The 19,619-nt window shown below is 40.5% G+C and overlaps 8 protein-coding genes across 12 annotated transcripts; 2 read left to right on the top strand and 6 right to left on the bottom strand.

Moving 5' to 3' along the window:
• Window positions 1-11: 11 nt before the first annotated feature.
• Window positions 12-1,406, bottom strand: LOC108076015 (probable pseudouridine-5'-phosphatase). 4 transcript variants are annotated; one of them, XM_017168676.2, is made up of 4 exons: window positions 1,307-1,406; window positions 1,038-1,132; window positions 753-971; window positions 12-548 (listed from the first exon to the last, which is right to left on the bottom strand). In XM_017168676.2, the coding sequence occupies exons 2-4, from the start codon at window positions 1,096-1,098 to the stop codon at window positions 136-138; spliced, it is 693 nt and encodes a 230-aa protein (XP_017024165.1). In that variant the 5' UTR covers window positions 1,099-1,132; window positions 1,307-1,406; the 3' UTR covers window positions 12-135. The 4 variants fall into 4 exon arrangements, with proteins under 4 accessions (XP_017024165.1, XP_017024174.1, XP_017024179.1 ...); XM_017168685.3 differs by having other exon boundaries at window positions 1,038-1,152; window positions 1,307-1,375; XM_017168690.3 differs by having other exon boundaries at window positions 1,280-1,326.
• Window positions 1,407-1,641: 235 nt separating this feature from the next.
• LOC108076306 (probable pseudouridine-5'-phosphatase) lies at window positions 1,642-3,320 on the bottom strand. 2 transcript variants are annotated; one of them, XM_017169089.3, is made up of 4 exons: window positions 3,186-3,320; window positions 2,849-2,978; window positions 2,569-2,787; window positions 1,642-2,188 (listed from the first exon to the last, which is right to left on the bottom strand). In XM_017169089.3, the coding sequence occupies exons 2-4, from the start codon at window positions 2,910-2,912 to the stop codon at window positions 1,776-1,778; spliced, it is 696 nt and encodes a 231-aa protein (XP_017024578.1). In that variant the 5' UTR covers window positions 2,913-2,978; window positions 3,186-3,320; the 3' UTR covers window positions 1,642-1,775. The 2 variants fall into 2 exon arrangements, with proteins under 2 accessions (XP_017024578.1, XP_017024569.1); XM_017169080.3 differs by lacking the exon at window positions 2,569-2,787 and adding an exon at window positions 2,312-2,530.
• Window positions 3,321-3,845: 525 nt separating this feature from the next.
• On the bottom strand, window positions 3,846-5,073 carry RpL27A (ribosomal protein L27A). The gene is made up of 4 exons (XM_017169109.3): window positions 4,965-5,073; window positions 4,384-4,701; window positions 4,030-4,164; window positions 3,846-3,936 (listed from the first exon to the last, which is right to left on the bottom strand). The coding sequence occupies exons 1-3, from the start codon at window positions 4,965-4,967 to the stop codon at window positions 4,036-4,038; spliced, it is 450 nt and encodes a 149-aa protein (XP_017024598.1). The 5' UTR covers window positions 4,968-5,073; the 3' UTR covers window positions 3,846-3,936; window positions 4,030-4,035.
• Window positions 5,074-6,279: 1,206 nt separating this feature from the next.
• On the bottom strand, window positions 6,280-6,940 carry mRpL27 (mitochondrial ribosomal protein L27). Its single transcript, XM_017168366.3, has 3 exons — window positions 6,785-6,940; window positions 6,568-6,731; window positions 6,280-6,504 (listed from the first exon to the last, which is right to left on the bottom strand). Exons 1-3 carry the CDS (start codon window positions 6,846-6,848, stop codon window positions 6,301-6,303), a joined length of 432 nt encoding a protein of 143 aa, XP_017023855.1. The 5' UTR covers window positions 6,849-6,940; the 3' UTR covers window positions 6,280-6,300.
• Window positions 6,941-6,990: 50 nt separating this feature from the next.
• Window positions 6,991-8,464, top strand: crok (crooked). Its single transcript, XM_017168354.3, has 2 exons — window positions 6,991-7,147; window positions 7,223-8,464. The coding sequence occupies exons 1-2, from the start codon at window positions 7,087-7,089 to the stop codon at window positions 7,615-7,617; spliced, it is 456 nt and encodes a 151-aa protein (XP_017023843.1). The 5' UTR covers window positions 6,991-7,086; the 3' UTR covers window positions 7,618-8,464.
• Window positions 8,465-8,541: 77 nt separating this feature from the next.
• On the bottom strand, window positions 8,542-10,551 carry LOC108075740 (neprilysin-2-like). The gene has a single exon (XM_017168294.1). It carries the CDS (start codon window positions 10,549-10,551, stop codon window positions 8,542-8,544), a length of 2,010 nt encoding a protein of 669 aa, XP_017023783.1.
• Window positions 10,552-11,732: 1,181 nt separating this feature from the next.
• On the bottom strand, window positions 11,733-14,182 carry atilla. Its single transcript, XM_017168454.3, has 3 exons — window positions 14,022-14,182; window positions 13,142-13,312; window positions 11,733-12,054 (listed from the first exon to the last, which is right to left on the bottom strand). The coding sequence occupies exons 1-3, from the start codon at window positions 14,074-14,076 to the stop codon at window positions 11,849-11,851; spliced, it is 432 nt and encodes a 143-aa protein (XP_017023943.1). The 5' UTR covers window positions 14,077-14,182; the 3' UTR covers window positions 11,733-11,848.
• Window positions 14,183-18,481: 4,299 nt separating this feature from the next.
• LOC108075748 (uncharacterized) lies at window positions 18,482-18,736 on the top strand. Its single transcript, XM_017168306.1, has one exon. It carries the CDS (start codon window positions 18,482-18,484, stop codon window positions 18,734-18,736), a length of 255 nt encoding a protein of 84 aa, XP_017023795.1.
• The last annotated feature ends 883 nt before the right edge of the window (window positions 18,737-19,619 follow it).

Here is a 19,619-nt window from a genome sequence, read left to right as displayed (position 1 = left end):
ATTAAATAAAATATTTTTACTAATACGGGTGTGTATTTAGGTACATGTTGAATGACAGATTAAAATCCATCGCTGGAAAGATGCACAACTTTCCATTATTAGCATAGCCCGACTACAAAAAGGACAACGACCAACTTATTCCTTGAAAGGAGGCAGTCCGAATTGCTCCGGCTTGAAGTCTTCGAGGGTGCTCAACACCTGTGTGGCGTGGGAACACTTTTCTTGAGGCATCCGTGGATCGGGAACCATGACCACCTGCATGCCCGCACTAATGCCAGCGGTTACACCGTTGGGCGAGTCCTCAAAAACCAGACAGTCTGCGGCAGCAGGAGGCACTTTAAACCTGGCAGCAGCCACCAGAAAGATATCAGGGGCAGGCTTGCCATTGGCTACCTCCTTATCGCTGGAGCCGCACACCTTATGATTAAATAGACCGAACAGCTCCCGGTGATCGGTGGTCTTCAGTTCCATCATGTGGAGGCCGGAGCTGGTGGCCAAAGCAAATGGCGTTTTGGTGGCATGGAGGTGACGGAGTAGGCGCTCAGCACCTGAAATAGGTTTAAGAAAACAAAGATTTAACTAAGTTTTGTTAAGAAAAAAAAAAAATGACAGGATGGGATTCTACATCACAGCAGGTATTTAAAAGGGGAAAAGCGTCCTGGGCGTTGTGCTAACCTTCCAGCAGCGGAATGTAGTTGATGGTGTGATCCTTGCCCAAAGGAGGCATCTTAGTGGCTAGAGGAAGGTAGTACCTGGCATCAATTGGGAGTGCAGCATAAGTTTTTCGGTATTAGCCTGCTGCTGCTTGGCCCACTCCTCCCAGGGAATGGGCAGGTCATAGTGCTGGACCATAAACTCAGCCGCTGCTTTGGTCTGCAGGCCCATGATCTGTTCCTTGACTTCAAACGTGAATGTTTTGCCATACTTATCAAGGATCATTTGCATGGCCTCCGAGTAGAGGCGCTCCGTGTCTGTTTGGATTAAAATAAACATAAAAGTAGTTACTTTGTTAGCATTTAAAACAGAAACTCACTCACCAAGAAGCAGGCCATCCATGTCAAAGATGCAGTGCGTCACTTTTTTCAGTTGATTGTCCATCACGCTGTTCTCCAGACTCACGTCAATTAGTTATCTAATAGTTGAGATAGGAGACTATTTTTATTTCATCATTTGCTGGACAATCCACGTCTTTCTTCCACCAGAGAATATTGACATAATATGCCTTATTTAAGGGTGTACTTGATTCAAGGATCATCCAAAGTCAGTTCCATGATCAAACCTTTTTGTGAAAGTGACCTTGACCTACTTGTAATTGCCTTCCGTGTCTGCTTCGAATCGTGCAAAATGTGTGTTTACTAAATACAGCTGATAAGGCTCCAACAGAAACTAGAGGTGGTAACACCTCGATAGGTTCTTAAATTTTATGGAAAAATCGATTTTTATGTCCGACAATCTATCGTTTTTAAAATAATAAAAAATTATGAAAATTAACCATATATATGTATAGGTTTTATAGTTAATTTAACTTAAGTTATTTTCTATTTTATTTAATTTTATTAATGCAATTCTATCAGTTTGATGTTTATACTTTTTTAAAAAATAGTAAACCCCATTTTCATACAAAATTAAACACAGTTTCCGTAAATATTTGCACAGTTTACGTGTATATTAAGTAACATTTAGGCTTAAAACCCATCTCAGGTTAGAAGGTACACAAATTTCCAGTATCAGCCTCGCCTGGCTACAAAAAGAGAGTACATCAAATAAGCTCATATTCAATCCGTGAACGGCGGCAGTCCGTACTGCTCCGGCTTGAAGTCGGCGAGAGAGCGCAACACCTGCGTGGCGTGGGAACAACGCTCCTCGGACAGTCGCGGATCCGGAACCATGACCACCTGCATGCCGGCGCTATTGGCCGCTGTCACCCCATTGGGCGAATCCTCAAACACCAGGCAATCGCCGGCAGCGGCTGGCTTTGAAAATCTACTGGCGGCCACCAGAAAAATGTCCGGAGCCGGCTTGCCGTTTGCCACCTCCTTGTCGGTGGACCCGCACACCTTGTGACTGAAGAGAGCAAATAGTTCCTTGTGATACGTGGACTTCAGCTCGACCATGTCTGCTCCAGAGCTGGTGGCCAAAGCGAAGGGCACTTTGTTGGCGTGCAGATGACGCAAAAGGCGCTCAGCACCTGAAATATAAACAAAATAGTATTAGGAAGTCGTTTCAGGAAGAGGTTTCTGTTCAGCAGGTGCTATTTATAGGGATAAAGAAGCGTCGTGGCGTAGTGGTCGTGGTCGTAGTTGGTGCTAACCTTCCAGCAGGGGAACATTGCCGAGCCGCTCGTGACACATCTCGGAGTATCTTTTCAGGAAATCGGACGTTGTGATGGGCAGCTTGCACTCGGTAATGGCTATCTCCGCCGACCGCTGCTCCGTGGTTCCCATGACCCGAAATCGTGTGGCCTCCGGATACGGTCGGCCGAAGGAGGCGGCTATTTGCCTTGTGACCTCCTCGTATATTCTTTCTGTGTCTGAAACGTGACAGCAAAGGGGACACGGGCATTAGTACCTGGCATCAACTGGGCATCCCGCATCAGTTTTTCGGCATTTGTGCGCTGCAGTCGAGCGTACTCCTCGCAGGTCATAGGCAGGTCGTACTGTTTGACCATAAACGCAGACAATGGGCCCGTCTGTAGGCCCATGAGCTGCTCCTTGACGTCGAACGTAAACGTCTTGCCATACGGATCGAGTATCATTTGCATGGCCTCCGAGTAGAGACGTTCCGTGTCTGTTCAGCATGTGGTTAGAAAAGACAGCGTTTAAAGCATCCAAAAGGGACACCAACTCACCGAGCAACAGGCCATCCATGTCGAAGATGCAGTGCGTCACATTTCTCAGTACTTTGTTGGCCATTTCGCGCTATCCTAATCCCTCAGAGTCGGCAGTAAGTTATGTAATCGTCGGTCGTAAGGTCGTTGGCTGTAACACAGAGGCTCTAATTAATTTCATCACTTCCTGGACATCCCTCGTAATTTCGCATCCCCCTTGAAGATGTTTTATTTGATGCGTTTCCTTGATAAATTGACGCTTGTTTGGTGGTGTCCTTGACCCAAGGACATCTCATTAAAGAAACGAAAATAGGGTCAAAGATAAGGGGTTGTCTCCAACTGGGTGACCTTGACCTACACGTAATCTACGCTTCCTGGTTCTGTTAGTAACTTTTCCGTTGTATTTTTCCGCTTCTGACACTGCGCGAGCTTTTCATATGGCGAGTATGACCATCACCGGACTTGCAAAAACATGTCGTAGTGATAGGAATGTTCTAAAAATTGCTAAAGTTGAACCATATCTGGTCCCACACTACCGTTAAAACGGTCTTTTAATTTTACATTATAAGCTTAACAAATTTTTGTGGGAAATAACAGGCAAAAGAAAAAAGTTCATGAACAGAAATTTAAATATAACCTTGTATTATTTCCAGTCTTTGAGTAATATAAAAGCCGTTTTAATTTAGATATTTTTGTAAAATAAAGCCACAACGTTGCAGTTTTTATAAAGATGAATTTCTTTTGTTTGCAAAAATAAACAATTTTCTTTGTTCTTGTTTGTATAAATAATATAAGAATAATCTCAACAAACCAATTGCAATCTGAAATAAAAAATGTTAATCATAATATAAAAACAAAACGCAGACAAGTCTGTATTTAAATTCTTTGCCCAATTTTAAGTTTCCTAAGATAACCAAATCACATCTACTCAAGAAAATACAGGCTCCACATTCCAATTAAACATTTAAAACTCTTTTGATAAACTTCAAGAAACCAACAAATTTATAGGAATAGCAAATCTTGTTTTTCTTTTAAATTTATTAAAAAACAAATACATTTTTGATGGTCGAATGTAATCCATTTGCTTGTTATTTGTGTTGAAGTGGAATCTGCAAAGGAAAACAATTGGCAATCAGGACTGGGTTTTGGGAAAAGCAAGCTTGCGCTTCGAATAGCTCCTATATTCCCCGACAGAAACTCACCTTAACTTAGGCGCTCAGCAAGCACACACCGCCAGCCTTCTTGATCTTGTCCTCGGCCTTCTTCGAGAAGTATTTGGCCTTGACGATGACGGGGCGGGCGGGCAAGTGACCACGGCCCAGCAGCTTGTAGTAGCCCTACAAAGAAAACAATAATAGTTAAACAGGATCTAAAAAGGAGTATGAGTACATCTGCAAGTGAATATAGCTGCTGGCTTTGATCTGAAAGGCTGTTCTCTACACGGGGAGAGCAATTGTACGGTCGCATTCTGTCCGCCCATCGCCTTGGGAGTCTCTTCATATTAAAAGCAGCAGCAGAATCACATAGCAGGATCCAAATAGCGAGTAGAAACTTACGAATTTCACCAAGTCGATGACGGGAGCCTTGGTGCTCTTCTCCTTCTCCAGCTCGGCGAACTTCTCGGCTCCAACCAGAGACCAGAGCTTGTCCAGATTGATCTCGGGGCGGAACTTGTGCTGGCGGCGCAAGTGGAAGTTCCTCATACCAACCTTGCCAAAGTAACCGGGATGGTATTTGTCGAAGTTGATGCGGTGGTGGTGCATGCCACCAGCGTTACCGCGACCTCCGGGATGCTTGCGGTGCTTGCCGATACGGCCGTGACCGTGGCTCACGTGACCGCGCAGCTTTCTGGTCTTCTTCCGCTTGATATTCGACTGAAAAGAGCACAAGGAAAACGTGTTAAAAATACAATTTTCCAGCACACGTGCGACAGCTGAGCACGACGGCAGCGGCCGCGTGTGGAGGTTATGTTTACGTTGCCGCTGTCGCTTATGCTGTCCCTTTGCTCACATTTACATCGTGCCCGTTGCGCAGCAAGCTGCGGCACAGTTAGCTGACTTTAGTTTTCATGTGGGGGCGCTTGCTGGACCCTTAAAGAACATTTTAACTGCACCACAACACACCGACGTCCACTCACCATCTTAGAAATTCCGGAAAAGAAAGAAGTGAGCGAAGTTGGCTGCGCTCGAACAGCTAAATAATCGATGGTCCAATCGATACTATCGATGGAGCGGCTTTTCCGACTATCACGATACTATCGAAACAAATTATTTATTTGTTATTTTGTTTTATATTCCTATTTCTACCTTGTCATTAAATAAAAATAAAATTTAGTTTAAAAAACAAAATTACATAAATATACCATACATATATTTTCAGTTTTCATTATTGAGCGACCCAGAGCTTGCTAAAAATATCGACTGAATGGCTGATAGCCAGTGTGGCAAATAGTTTGTATAAATTAAAAGTCCATTCGTTTAATAGGGTCTTCCCACACACCGTCAAAGCGCATCTGGCATCCGTTGAACAAACGGTCCATAAGGTTTTGCCGTTCCGAATTTTCTCAATTGGCCCTGCATCAAAGCGCATCTAAATGTAACGACCGTTTGTTTGGCGATAGTTAGGCGATAGTTTTTCGGTGCAACTCTGAAAATTTGACCAACACTACGAAAGTGTATACACACTTGGCGAGAAACAAATGAGATTTGGAATTTAAAATGTGGCGCCAAAGCTACAAGCATGCCCAAAATAGTTGTTGGCGTTTTTTCTGTATATTCTTGCCCCAATATGTCCCCAATTGTTACTATTTAATATAAACCGCCTGCCTCTACCTTATTTTGAAGATTTTGGATGCCTATACCACCTATAGACACTCTTCGGGGAATTTGCTCTTTGTTAGAGAAAAATCATTAGAAAAACTGAAATTCCTTGTCATTTAATTCATTTAAATTTAGTGCGGATAAATTCTGACGCAATCTGTGTCTTTTCCTGTTGTACAACAGCCAAAATAGTTGGTAAATGCTCCATTTCAAATTTGCAACTGCCAATTCGACAGTCTTTGTTTACATTTTCATGAGCCACAGCTGATCGATCAGCTGTTCGGATGCAGATGCACTTTGATGCAGCTCTGTGGGAACACGAGTTTCGCATCTGCGAAAAATCCCAAACGTTCCTCACAGATGCGCTGTGTGGGAAGACAGTATAAAATAGGGTAAAATTATTTAGAAATAGAAAAAAATATATAAAATATCGAAAACATCGATGTCGCCTCTATTAATGTTTACAGCTCTGATCCTAGTGTTGTAAAGCGCACGGTCTGTGCTGTTAGGCTGACAATCTGTTCTGTTAAGGGAAAATTGTGCTGTTGGGCGAAAACTTCGCTGTTGGTTCTGTTAAGCGCAACACACCTGTTATTCCAATTAAAATGTTTACTTTTAAATTGTATTTGTTTTGTATTAATAATATTTAACAAATTAGATTTCCTCTACGAGACGGAAGCGCTGATGCTGCTTCTCGGGCACAACATTAAAAAACTTTTTGTAGATGGTCTGATCCTGGCGCCCGGCATAGTTTCTCTGAATCCAGGTGTGATCCCAATTGGGATCAATCGGCTCGCAGGTCACATACACCTTGCCATGCTCCATGGCAAACAGGGTTCCATTCCGGCCAAAACCCACCTTTTGGACAAATAAAAATATAAAACCATGAAGATATTGAAATCTAGAGTAGGGACTACTCACATTCAGACCCGGATGAAAGCGGGTGGTGAGCTGTGTGGCCAGGATGGTGCCCTCGGAAACATGGTGTCCGTCCTGGACACGCCATCCTCGATGTTTTGGCCTAGCATGTCCCTTCTTGTTTCGCGTACTTCCGCCGGTTTTCTTGCTGGCATTTCGGATGGTGGCTGCAAGTTGAAATTATCAGGTAAATTTCCTCTTTGGTGAATCAAAGACATACTTATCAGTGGCTGGTCCACCTTGAGGCACTGCATCGTCAGCTTTTGCATTATATTGAACGACATTTTTGTGTTTTTAATACAAAATAACGAGGTTTATTTTGTTTATGCAATTTCCGAAGCCTAATGTTACCAGAGGGAAAAACTGGTAATAATCCTAACAAAATTCTAATTTAACATACTGTTAACTATATGTTAAAAGTTTGGTGGGATATTTAAAAGTTTCCGCCACGGTCACACTGCTATTTACACGCCCAAAAATTTAATAAATTTATAACGCTCTTTGAAAATTCCATAATAAACGATGAAGAATCTTGAGAAATGTGCACTGGCTGTGGTCCTGCTCTGCTGTCTGCTGCAAGTGGGTGAGTTTTTTCCCGGAAAATGGTCACTGCGCCGGCGCAACCCGCATAAAACAAACATTGTGTGTTTTTCCACAGGCCAAGCCATCAAATGCTGGGATTGCCGCAGCGACAACGATCCAAAATGCGGAGATCCCTTCGACAATAGCACACTGGCGATAACGGACTGCCAGCAGGCGCCGGAACTGGAGCATCTGCCGGGCGTGCGCCCGACCATGTGTCGCAAAATTCGACAGAAGGTCCATGGGGAGTGGCGCTACTTCAGGAGCTGTGCGTACATGGGCGAGCCCGGAATCGAGGGCGACGAGCGTTTCTGTCTTATGCGCACCGGCAGCTACAACATATTCATGGAGTACTGTACGTGCAACAGCAAGGATGGCTGCAATTCGGCAGGAATCCATCGCCTGGGCTGGGTAGGAGCTCTGTGTGGCACTTTGGTGTCCGTCTTTGTGGCGCACCTTCTGCGGCAATAATTGGAACGGGATCTACTAACTCCTGTAGCCAATCCCATGCCTGATTTCCACAAGACTGTTTTGGCTCGAAAAAGGATATATTAAGTTATTGCAGCAGAAATTCTGATATTCCCGCTCTTTCAGCGACAAAGATATTGGAATATTCCACAAATCGTGTTTCAAATGAAGCTAGAAACCATTTCTTACAAGAAAACCATACAAAATTGCCGCAAAATCCTGTTTTTTTGAGCCAATACAGTCGCCTTTTTGCAATTCAAGTGCCTTTTCTGTAAACTACTCGACTTTTTGTAACTTAAACCAAGGAAAACTATTTCCGTCCAGATGAATCTTACGCACATGACATTAGACATATACGCCGCCGCGCCACGCCGCCGCCGCCGCCGATTTTTGCCTTATTTGACGCGCCGCCGCCAAATTATGAAAATAACGGCGCGCCGCGGAGCGCCGCTGGTGCGGCAGCGGCGCAGCTTCAGCGCGGCCTTCAGTGTCATTGTTCTTTATAAAACTTAAAAAAAAAAAAATAACTCATTAAAATGGCCTTTTTGCCTTATTTGACGCGCCGCCGCCGCCGGTTCTTTCTGACTACTACGCCGCCGCCGCCGAGTCATTTTGACCTCTACGCCGCCGCCGATGCCTTTAACCATCGGCGTAAACCTCTACATGACATTCCCCATATCTCTTAAGCTTCAACTTATAATCTCCACCACTTTGTGTCTTATATATATTTTGTAATGTGTGTTTATACAAAGAAATGCCTAGTTTTTTATGTCGCTTACAAGTTTTTATTGTAACGCCAAGGACAAGTAGAAACATTTGTAATTGAAATAAACGATTTATACACAAAGTAGTAATCTCCATATGGGTTTAAGGGAAACTCGAGGCAAGGAAGCAGATACTTCCAATAGGAAAAGGATTAGATTCTTCTCACCAGACCTGGCACTTGTCTGTTGGATTCAGGACCGCAGATGTTGGACAGTTGAAAATCTCAGCAAAGTAAGGAAGATTTCTTATTGCCTGGTTGAGACGCACATCATCCTGGTCTGCTACTCCGTAATCCAGATACTTGGCATCACCCAAAAACCACTGGGCCACGCTGAGCAGGAATAGCTGCTTCAACGGCACCTCAGTAAAGTCCGGCTGCTTCTGGTCAAACTGGGAGTTCTCTCCAAAGTAAGCATCGTAGGCGATTCCAAGGCTCACCACATCTATCACCCGCTTGGCTAGGTTCTTAGTTTGAGTGGCATTCAAGCAGGCGAGGGCATCCACATAGCTTGGGTAGTTCTCGAAGGAACGCAACACTTCTCCATAGTTTCCTTTGCCGTCAAAGGGCAAAAAGTACGGTGTGAAGTTCTCCATCAGTTTGCGGGCCAACAGGTAACCCAGCAGGCTCACCTTGAAGACATCATGTTGCCCTTTAGTAGCCAGGACCGGCTCCCGCAGCATTTCAATGGCCAGGATGATGGTGTTTCCGCTTACTTCGAACCAGGGCACGGGATTGTTGTTGGAGATTTCATCGTAGAGCTGGAAGAAGCCTTCGTCCTTGGAATAGGCGCCATTCAGTTGGTCCAGCACTCGTCGTGTTCGTAGCTTTAAGACCTCAAGCTGAGCTTTGGCAAAGTCCGGCTTCGAGTCAAGCTCCAGACCCTGATAGAAATCGGTGACAAAGCGGCGATGATTGGCTTTGCTGGGTAGTATGCCAACGGTTACTGTCATGGCCAGCAGTTTCTCCTTGAGAGCAGCGACTTCCGCCGGGCTCAAGTGCAGGTGATTCTTTTCCAATTTGTCTTTGAAACTCTGCTTAATGGCCTCAAAGATCCTCTGGACTTCCGCCGTGTACTTTTGCAGCTTTTCAGGTTTCAGGTAATGGTCTTCGTACAGGAGATCGCCGGCTTGTTCCATATGAAAACGCACAGCATCAAGACACCTTCCGGGATCACCATCTGGCTCACTGCCATCCAGAGCCATTAGAAAGTGAACAAACTTCACCATAAGGTAGCTGGCCACCACATCGCTGTCGTACTTCTGCAGAATCTCCTCCAGACCCTCCAGATATTTAGTCCCCAACACCTCGACCTCAAAGCTCCCATTGATGGGGCGGCCAAAGACTATCTCGAGATATTTCTCAAGATGCAGTCCCGTCCGGTTTTGCAGCTCGTCCAGGGTGTACACTGCATTGGTGAAGTCATCCTCGTCTAACCTCGCTTCTTCCTTGTTCTCTGCGGTGAAATTATAGAGTTCCGTGTCCAGTTGAACTAGTTTGCTGGCCAAAGGCTGAGCCTGGCTCCTGTCCACTCCGATAGTGATCAGCAGGTCAGAGATGATGTCAACATTCAGGAACTTTTCAACTTCGGGAGTAATTACAGTCACCAGAAACTTGGTGCTGTCCTTGGCGTCCGGCACTACGTTCATCCTGATTATGGAATTCTCCATACCGTAGCGACGGAGCTGGGCCAGGGTTTGCAGCCAATTGAACTCCTCCTGGGGCCACTTACTCCTCCGATGAGCGAACTGCGGCCATGTAAGATTCTCATCTGAGGAGACCAGCTCCAGGTAGTGCCTTGGTGAGCGGGTAGACTCGGGTGCCGTCAGACAGGTGTTGTAGTAGCGCCAAACCTTCTCCTCTACTGAGTTTGCCTCGGTGAAAGCTTGATCTTTCAGCTGATCAAGGACGGACTGCAATCTTTCGTTGAAATGTAGTATCATAGTATCGGGAATGGAATAGATATCGTCCTGTTCGTCCTCTCCTTTAAACTTGCCAGTGGCGTAACGATGAAACTCCTCACAGGGACTGGCGCTTTTGTCCATGTGTCGTTCTACGTAGTCCAGGATCCAGTCATTGGCAGTGGTGTCATTGGGAGCTCTAGGTATCCGAGATCCTGCAGCAAGGCCAAGTAGCAGCAGCAGCTGGCAACAAATCTGTACAATTCTCTTCATCTTTGGCGGCAAACTGATGTGTTCCGGATCCGAAACAGATATTTATATAGCCACCGAGATAACGCCGGTGTCAAACGTCGAACAAAAACAAAAACTACTCATAGCTCGGCGATTAAAAATAACAGGTCTAATTAAAATATAATGTGTGTATGCAAGTAGGAGGGATAGCTGGAGAACTAAGCATTGTCGGTTAATACAAGTAAATTCGCATGAAAGATAATTCTGAATCGACAGTTGCGACTAATTAAAGTAGGAATATTCAATCTGTAAAATGTGCACTTGTATACTAACACTAAATAAATATAAACACTAAAATTTCTAGAAAATTTAGCAATGTGTTGTATTTTATGAAAATTTTATGACTGGAACTGAAAAATAATTTAATCGATTTACCACAAAATTAGCATGAAAACTAATTGCTGTGGAAATATTTAATCTGTAACGTTTTCAATTGTATACTAGCACAACCTGGCGATATATTAATTATAATTTTAATTTAATTTAATTTTAATTTAATTTGTGTTGTTTTTTAATTGTTCTGACGTTTTAACAGTCCCAAGTATAAAATAAAAATAAAATGACCAATAAAATATTAATAATTAAACTGAAAATAAAACCAAATCTCGTGACATTATCACATTTCCGTTCACATAACCTCATTCACGTCAATATCGTGATTTTTATCGGCGGTCTGGTCACTCTGTTATCTAGTTGCATCCTTCTTTGGCTCGTGCTTTTTCTTCATTCTTCCTTTCCTCTTCTTTCTTCTTCTTGTGTTGTGTGCGCGTCGCTCGGATATTTTATTAAATGTGTTTTTGTGCGTTTTAAAACTTGTGCTAAACTATTAAAAAGTGTGTAAAGGCCATCATTTGCTAACCCAGTGTTTGCTTATTGAGATTCGTTTTAAAACGTTGTGTTTCGAGCGTTAACTTGTGTGTTCTCATTTTTTTTTTTTTTTGTGCCGATTGTAACCCCTTGTGGACATCTTTTAGCCAGCTTTCTTTCGGTGTTGTTGTTTTCTCTCTGTTCGTGGTCTTTTTGTTTAATACACTCCAACTATGAATTCGAATATAAAGTTCGACTTTAATTATTATTTAAAGAAAGCGCAAGATGCTTTGGAAGATCATGTCATACAAAACTTTAATCGGATGGGACTACAAATGAGGGAGAATTACAGGTGATTATTATTTAGTTAACTTTATTCAATGATTTGAATTAACAAATTTACATTTCTTTTTTGTACAGGTATGTGTTATTGACATTTATCATATAAGAATCATGGATAGCGGATTCCGCCTCACAAGGACATCTGCAGGGCAAAGATGGCCAACAATGCCGTCGCACTCAAAGCGACAAAGCGTCCCGAACCTGAAGCATTGCACAAATCACCTTTGCAGGTGAAACAGCTCTCCACCTGGCGGCTGTGTGTCACCGTGCACTCGTTGTCCTTCTGGCCAATAGACTCGAAGTGGCAATCCCTAGAAACAATGGTTCCAGCACGGTCTGGGTGTAGAAGGGAAGGTAAACAAAGGTGACCATTAGAGATGGGTAAATTATCGTTATACTTAAATTTATGGAAAGTAAATCAATAAGTTAAAGACATTAATTTATTAAAAAATGTTCATAAAGTCTGTCAAAAGCTTAAAGTACATATATGCGACAATAATAATGATTAAGTTATTAATTAATTAAAGTTTATAGGTAAGTATCCCCAAAAAGCTTTAAACTAATTGTGAATATAATTTACAAACATTTAAAAAGGCAATACTACTTATGTGTGTTTGTACAGACCTAAATTTATAATGAATTTCTTATTTTAAGGCCCTTTTCTTCAAGCATTAATGAACTCACTTGAACATATGTATGTACTTTTTTAAACTTAGCTTTAACATAACACCTTTTTGTTAAACCAATTACTTTTCACTGAAAAAGCCGCAAGGGCAACAGAAAATGCAGTTGAACAAATATCTTAGATAAAAATATATCATTTTTCATAGAGCTACTAGCCGTTTGAAGTCATAACTTACAGGGCCCTTAAAAATGTCTCTAATAATACAGACTTGAAGTATTAAAATGTCATGTATAATATATATATACTTTACCTATAATTAGTCATAAGTTATACAGAAATATTTCTTTGCAAGCTATAAATAACTTGTAAGTAAGTTATATCCGTGAAATTCTTTAGACATTTTCGCTGTTAAATGTTTAAACCAACTTCATTTTGTATTCTAAAATTATAATTTTAATATTTTAATATCTGTAATATGCATAGTTGTAATATTTGTTAAAAATGCATACCCGTTATCATACGAAACTCTTATTAAGTCCTACCCTAACTTTTTCAAACACTCTATCGCCTTACCGCTAAGTTACGCACTGTATTCGCTTTGCATACGATGTCTCAGTTTTGGTTTTGTTTGCCATATGTTAATTGGAATTCGGAACCCTACCTCCACCCCGATCTCGTCTAGTTTTGTCCGGTGACATCACGTCTCATTTAAGTATTTATTGCGTTCAAGGTGCGTGTTTGTGTTTCTTTAAATCGAATCAATATGCACGATGGAATCGCTGAAGATTTTTCACTCACCACTGGTGACCACCTTATTGCACCTGGTCACTGGCTGCAGTTGCTCCATCGTATTCGGCCTGGGCACGCTATCGCAATCCACCGAGCGGACATTGGAGGAGGCATCGATCTTATCCTTGGCGCAGTTGGGATCCGTCAGGGACTTGCACTGATAGCACTTGATGGCCGAGGCTAAAGGGGTAGAAAAAAAAGTTAATTTTTGTATTAATTAATATTCATTGAGGCAAAGCAAAGGCTTTTGCCAAGGTCGCCGATTTGATTTTGTTGAGAGCTTGTAACCAGTTTAAGATCTCCATCTTTTCTCACTCACTCGGTTGCTCTGCCTTATGTAACGCCCTCCGTCAAATAAAAAATAAACAAACTCTATATGCACGTAAACTTCTCCCGACACCCCTGTAATTCATCGGCTATGAAGTCATTCCTATAAATTTGAATTTGCAAACGTATGGAAAAATACGTGAATATTTCGCCTTTGTTTTTTAGATTGTTTTTTTTGTATGTGATTTTTATTGGAATTGTTGGAGGCGTTCGTTTTTTGAAATATTTTGTTGTTTGCTTGATGATTTAATCCTCAGGGGGACTGAAGAACTCTAATTCCCTTGAGGATTAAATCAATTGAACAAAGAATTGTTTGTATAATCTTGTATTTCTTAAAAATCATAAAAATATTCTTAGTTAAACTTTAATAAACATTTAATTGAAATTATTTCACTTTATTCTATAATAAACAAACTTTGAAACAGTACATTACAATTTTTAAAACATTTTTTATATTTTTTTTAAAGTTACATGAAGTTTTCACTCAAAACTGGTTTTGCTTTGACACACTTAATTTTCTATTTCATTTCCCGCCTTAAATTTCCTCGCAAAAATCACTTACCCGTGTGCATCAGACACAAGGCAATGAAAAGAACAGCAATCACTTGTTTCAGCATATTTTCAATTTTTCTTTTTTATATATTTTGGAAATATTTAAATTGCTCAAAAAACGCAGTAAACTTTCGGTTTGAACCGTTTGGCAGACGTTGAACTACTGAAATTTGCGTTAGATTTTTGTATTCGGTCCGACTCTTCCCAGTCTTCCGACTTGTTTGGGATCGGCAAGAAAAGCTTTGCTAATTCACTCAAAGCCCCGCATTAGTTGTTGAGTGAAACTCGGAACGGGTTCTCATCGGTTTATTATTATTATTATGTCAGTCGAGCGAGCGGACCACGCATAAAAAACTATTTTGTTTTGATCGCCGGCTTCGTAGGCGGTGGAATTTGTCTCAATACTCTGCCGTTGTTGTTTTTGCTCCCATTGATTGTTCGTTATTTTTATTTTTCCGTGAATTGGCTGCGGTCGTACTATGGGATTGTAGCTGTAATTGAATTTAGTTGGCGGAATGATAATGGAATTTAATTGCAAAGTGACACAGTTTTTGTGATTTGGGTTGTTGAACTATTATTTATGAAGAGGTGAAAGAAAATATCTGTCAAGATGTGAGATGAAATGTGAATTTGAATGGGGGGATTTTGACCAACAATGTTGCATTTTAGTCTATAATTTTTTTCTTATGTAAAATCAATATAAACGTCGACCTACAAAATACTATTAGGACAGTTAACAAGGCTTGAAGTATTTTTTATAAATTATGTGTACTATAAATGTAATTTTTAATAATTTATTTGCCCTCGTTCCTTAAATTAAATATTCTATTTTAATTGTAAAAATCATAAAAGGGGAAACAAATTATAATTTGACTTTTTTTAAATTTTTAATTTAAAAAGAAGATGTCACTTTTCCCACTCCAAAATTCTCTGCCTTTTTCAGCATCTTTTCCATTAACTTGTTGATTATTTTCATGCAAGTTCAATGTCCTCGAGCAGCTATTATAATCCTTTTCCCTATTGTTGTCTCGTCTGCTGCAGCTTAATTTTTTTCTAGCTGTTTATCGTTCCTTCTTTTGTTGTTTTTTGTTAGCATAGATTGCTTATTTTGTTGTTGAGAAATCGACTCATGGAAATCTCTACCTTCTGTCTGTTGTCATGACAAAACTGGTCTACGGTCCTGAGGAAAATTCTGTGATAACTGCAGCAGACAAAAGAGCAATAAATCCTTTTTATATGTGCAAGTAGATTGAATATCAATAATTTAATTTCTGAGCACAAAACTCTAACTTTTCTCAGTTAACTTGTTACATTTAAGCAGCTTCTTCATGCTAAATTAACCTCTCTCAAAAGTTGTAGAGCTTTTTGAGCGAATTTTTTGTTGAACTTAAGATACAAAAAAAACTCGTTTCAATTGCGCAGCAAAAACAATAATTTTAGCTCGCTTGGTTTGCTGTTCATAACGAAAAAAAAAAAATATATATATATATATATAAATTTTCAAAAATAAAAGCTCGACTGTAGAAATTTCAATTTCCAAATCACTAACAATACTGAAATTTTCCTGATATTTTCCGAATCACTTTGATTGCTTATTAATCAGGAAATGTTGCAATTGTATAGATTTGGCAACAATGTGAGCGATACGGCAAATAATTCCATACAAAATGGAAATTTTCAATGCAAGGCGGGGTATTCCCATCTATTTTGGTAGCTTTTATTGGGGGGTGGCATAGAACATTTGCAATTTCCGGCCACGCAGCGGGTTTTTGCCGAACATTGTTCAAATATTTTGCATTCAATTGCATTGACAAAGCCGCCAATTTGCCACATAATTACAAATGCTGACACGAGGTGGGCTCCTGGGAGTGCCATGGTCCATGGCTTATATACTACCTTAAGCGGATTTTCCTTTCCTTTTTTTTGGTATTTATTATATTTTGCTTCATCTCTCTCCAACTCACTTTTCTCAGCTTTCTGTTATGGTCAGCCACAGCAGTGGCAGCAGAAAATTCTGATTGAATTTCTTTTATCATTTCTTTTTTTGTGTATAGCAAGCATAGAATTTTCTCTATTATATTTAAGATGAGGAGAAAAGAGAGGGTATGGGGAGTTGCAGTTGCATCGTTGGTCGTCTTATTTCTCTGGAGAATGTTTGCGTTGGTTTAGAATTCAATTATATATTTGGGGTGAGCGGTGAAGATAGGATATTGCTAGCCGGCTTTGTAGATACCTTGAAATGTACAGATAATTTATTTATATAACTATAATTTCTATAAGAAAATACCACAGAGGGTTGAGGTTGATCGGTTAGCTTAATTAATATGGGAGAGGAAAATCATAAGTTCACTTTGAAAATACTTTTAAAGTTGGCTTATAGAAGAATATTTCTCCAAAATGTTTATTTTTAAAGCAGAATGTAAAGAAATATTTATTTAAAATGATCTTACATTTCTTTAAATTATTCGTATAATATATACATATATTTTTTTGTAGAGTACATTTCCAGTTTCCTATGTTTGTTCAGATGTTTTTTCGTATTTCTCTGCTCTTATATATTGGTTGTTATCAACATTATCATCCTGGTGTGGTTGATGCGTCTCAGTCCTTCGCTCTCATTTTGCTTATATTTTTATCCTGACCAGCTCCTGTTCCAGGTTGTAGTAGTCTGTGCCCAATGTCCTATTTGCCTGTTGCTGACCATTTTTCGCAATATGATATTTATAGTTATTTCATACTTATTATATTCCATCTGCTTTTGGTTGCAGTCGTTGGAAAAAATATATTGTAGGAAATCCCTTCAACGAAATTTGACTTGGTCTGCACAATTTTAATAAGCTCAGGGAAAGGGATCCATCTCATCTTCCGTTTCTGGTTAGATTGGTCTGCTCTGGTTTGGTCTGGCCAATTGTCATCTCATTCGGAAAACTTGTTCCACCAGAAACGAGCAGAAAATTTTCAATTTCGTCTCAGGATTTGGCTGCATTTAATGGCGGGTAAAGAGGAGAGAGGAAGCAAAGTCCATTACCAAAAAACATAAACAAATTGTTTGGCACTTTGCTGCTCCATCGATCCTTCGTCCTGTGTACGGCTGGGAAACTAAAACACGCCCATCTAATCTGTTCAATAACTTGGAAAATCATTGCCAATAAATCAAAATGACTTTGCAGGATGTGTGTAGTATCCGAGAGCTCCAAGGCGGCAGGCGACCGATAAGAAATCAATGTCTGGCCATTGTTGGCTGAAATTGAAGGCCTTTCCAGTTCTAGGGAAATTTAAAATTCAACACTTTGTTCAGGGGCGGTGCCGGGGCATAAATTGAACGAACATTTTATTTTACGCAACATCAGCACAATGTCCGGAGTACTAAAGAAAGCGAAGCGAAAGAATGAAATCCATACTAAATCGTTCCTTGGGGCTGTTTAAGGTTAACGTTCGTTCGCCCCTCCGCTTATATATATATATTTTTTCTCTGGCTTGGATTTTTTAACGCTGCAGTTAACACATCATTTTTCGGGGCATTGTTTCGGTCGCCTTCCATTATCTTTCACTTGCGATCTAATGAAGTGTGCAAAGTGTTGTTGTCTGTCCTGACCCCTGACTACCCCGTACTATCCGATACCTCCACCTCTTTGTGTCTATTTGTATGCATTGCGAGGGAGTCGCCATTAGCAGATGCGTAGGCTTGAGAATTATATACTTAAAAAGGGGTAAAATCACAAAATATTGTTAAAAATATCATATTTTTCTTATTATTTGCAGGATATATAATATTCATAAAGAATTATTCATTGCTTTTTAAAAACATCCCTGTGAAATTAAGTTTTTATTATTTAACTAACCCCCCTTGGGGCCTGCCTCTGTTTCAGACCAAAAAGAGCCTCTGAATAGGGCGAATTTCAGCACCCCGTTCCCAGTTCTACCCAGTCCATTCCTAAATACCCCAAAAATTTGGAGCTGCTGAACTGCCGGTGCTGCTGTCCACGTTTAATGTCACTGGCAAAGTCGCAAATTGCTGTGCATGAGCTTTTTATGTTCATGCAAATGTCACCAACTGCACCACTTTCTGATGGAGCTTCGCAAGTGCTATTGCCACCGCCTCCCCATTTATCCCAGCCCCTTATGGGATAGCTGCTCAGCTATGAAAACTCAAACTTTAGAAAGCACTGAGAAAAAGTAACTATAACTTAAGGGTTTCTCCCTTGAAAGATATATATTTTCCCAAATATTCTCCTGAAATATTTGTCACTCTTTCCTGATCACTTTTATCTGCCGAACGCGGCCTTTAAATTATAATTATCAAACAAATCCAGTTATTTGGTTTTTATATACCGTATATATACACGTTACTTAGCTTTCGATTGAAGTTTAATCAAGATCAATAACCTTTGATCATCAGATTTCCTGGTTTACCTCCGTAAGAATATATATAAAGTGAAAAGTCGCAGCTACATTATCATCAGTTTGACAATGAGGCTGCATTTGTTATTATTAGTGGTGCTGCTGATATCAGTTCTCGTTCGATGTCAAGTCCTTGTTCCAGGACTTCGAACTCGTCAGGTTCCTGTGCTTGAAAATGGACAAATTCGACCTGTTTCTTATCTGGAAATGGCCTCAACGGTGACACCAGAGTCTTTGAAGAATCAGTTTAGTATGCGATTCATGACGCTGGCCAAACCCTTGGTTAGTGGTACTCCGCCACAGGCTAATCTACCGGGACTTTAAAGCTTATTTTTTAATATTTTGTAATTTGTAGAATTTATTTTATATTTATAAAAAAAAGATTTACAAACCAAGACAATAAATAAACAAGTTATATCTAAATATCTTTTTGATTAGATATATCTATGTCGCTTATATTTTTTTTTGAAGTCATTTGCATTATTACCATTACAACTATGATTTTCTTCCAGTGCATCCGGACTAACGTCCCATAATGTGCCCGTTTGCCGGGACTTTCCCAGTCTAGCGCTGCTCGCCGGGTCTTTTGTTTGGAGTGCAACGAAAAATGCACTCAAAAGTTTACACAGAAAGGCCATAAGTGGCCCCCCAAAAAGTCCAGCTACAGTCCGGTCCCAGTCCGAGGCCCCACCCAGCCTTGTCCCCTTTTGGCCTCCTCGGCTGTGTGTGTTGGTCCTTTTTAGCCAGTAATTTTGCGCTTAGACCCAAAAGAGTCCGAACGGGCAAAATCTCTTGTCCTGGATCTCGCTCCTTCTCTATCTCTTGTTTTCCGCTTAAAATCAGATGTCGAAATAATTTGCAACACGTCGCTTGGCACGTGGGCATAAAAGCAGTGGCTAAAAGGAAAGGGGGTTGAGTTGGTGCTGGATTTGGCCACGCTAAAAATGGCAGAGAAGAGATGTCTCCAAAGTGGCACGTGTTTATGGACTTTCTGGGGGCCAAAATGATGGTATTTTGTGACATCAGCAGCCATTCACTTGGCCAAAAAAGGTGACAAAAAATATTTAGTTATAAAAAAAAATGAATAAAACAATAAAAATAATAAAAAGAAAATACTTTTTGCAGGCACTTCTTAATTAATTGTTTTTCCATTTTATCCTTCAATTAAAATGGCTTATTATTTCCTGATTTATTTTTTAATGAAAAG

Source organism: Drosophila kikkawai, chromosome 2L, assembly GCF_030179895.1.
Source record: "Drosophila kikkawai strain 14028-0561.14 chromosome 2L, DkikHiC1v2, whole genome shotgun sequence".
Lineage (NCBI taxonomy): Eukaryota > Metazoa > Arthropoda > Insecta > Diptera > Drosophilidae > Drosophila > Drosophila kikkawai.
Note: the sequence above shows the minus strand (reverse complement) of the source record. Positions and strands in the feature narration are given on the sequence as shown.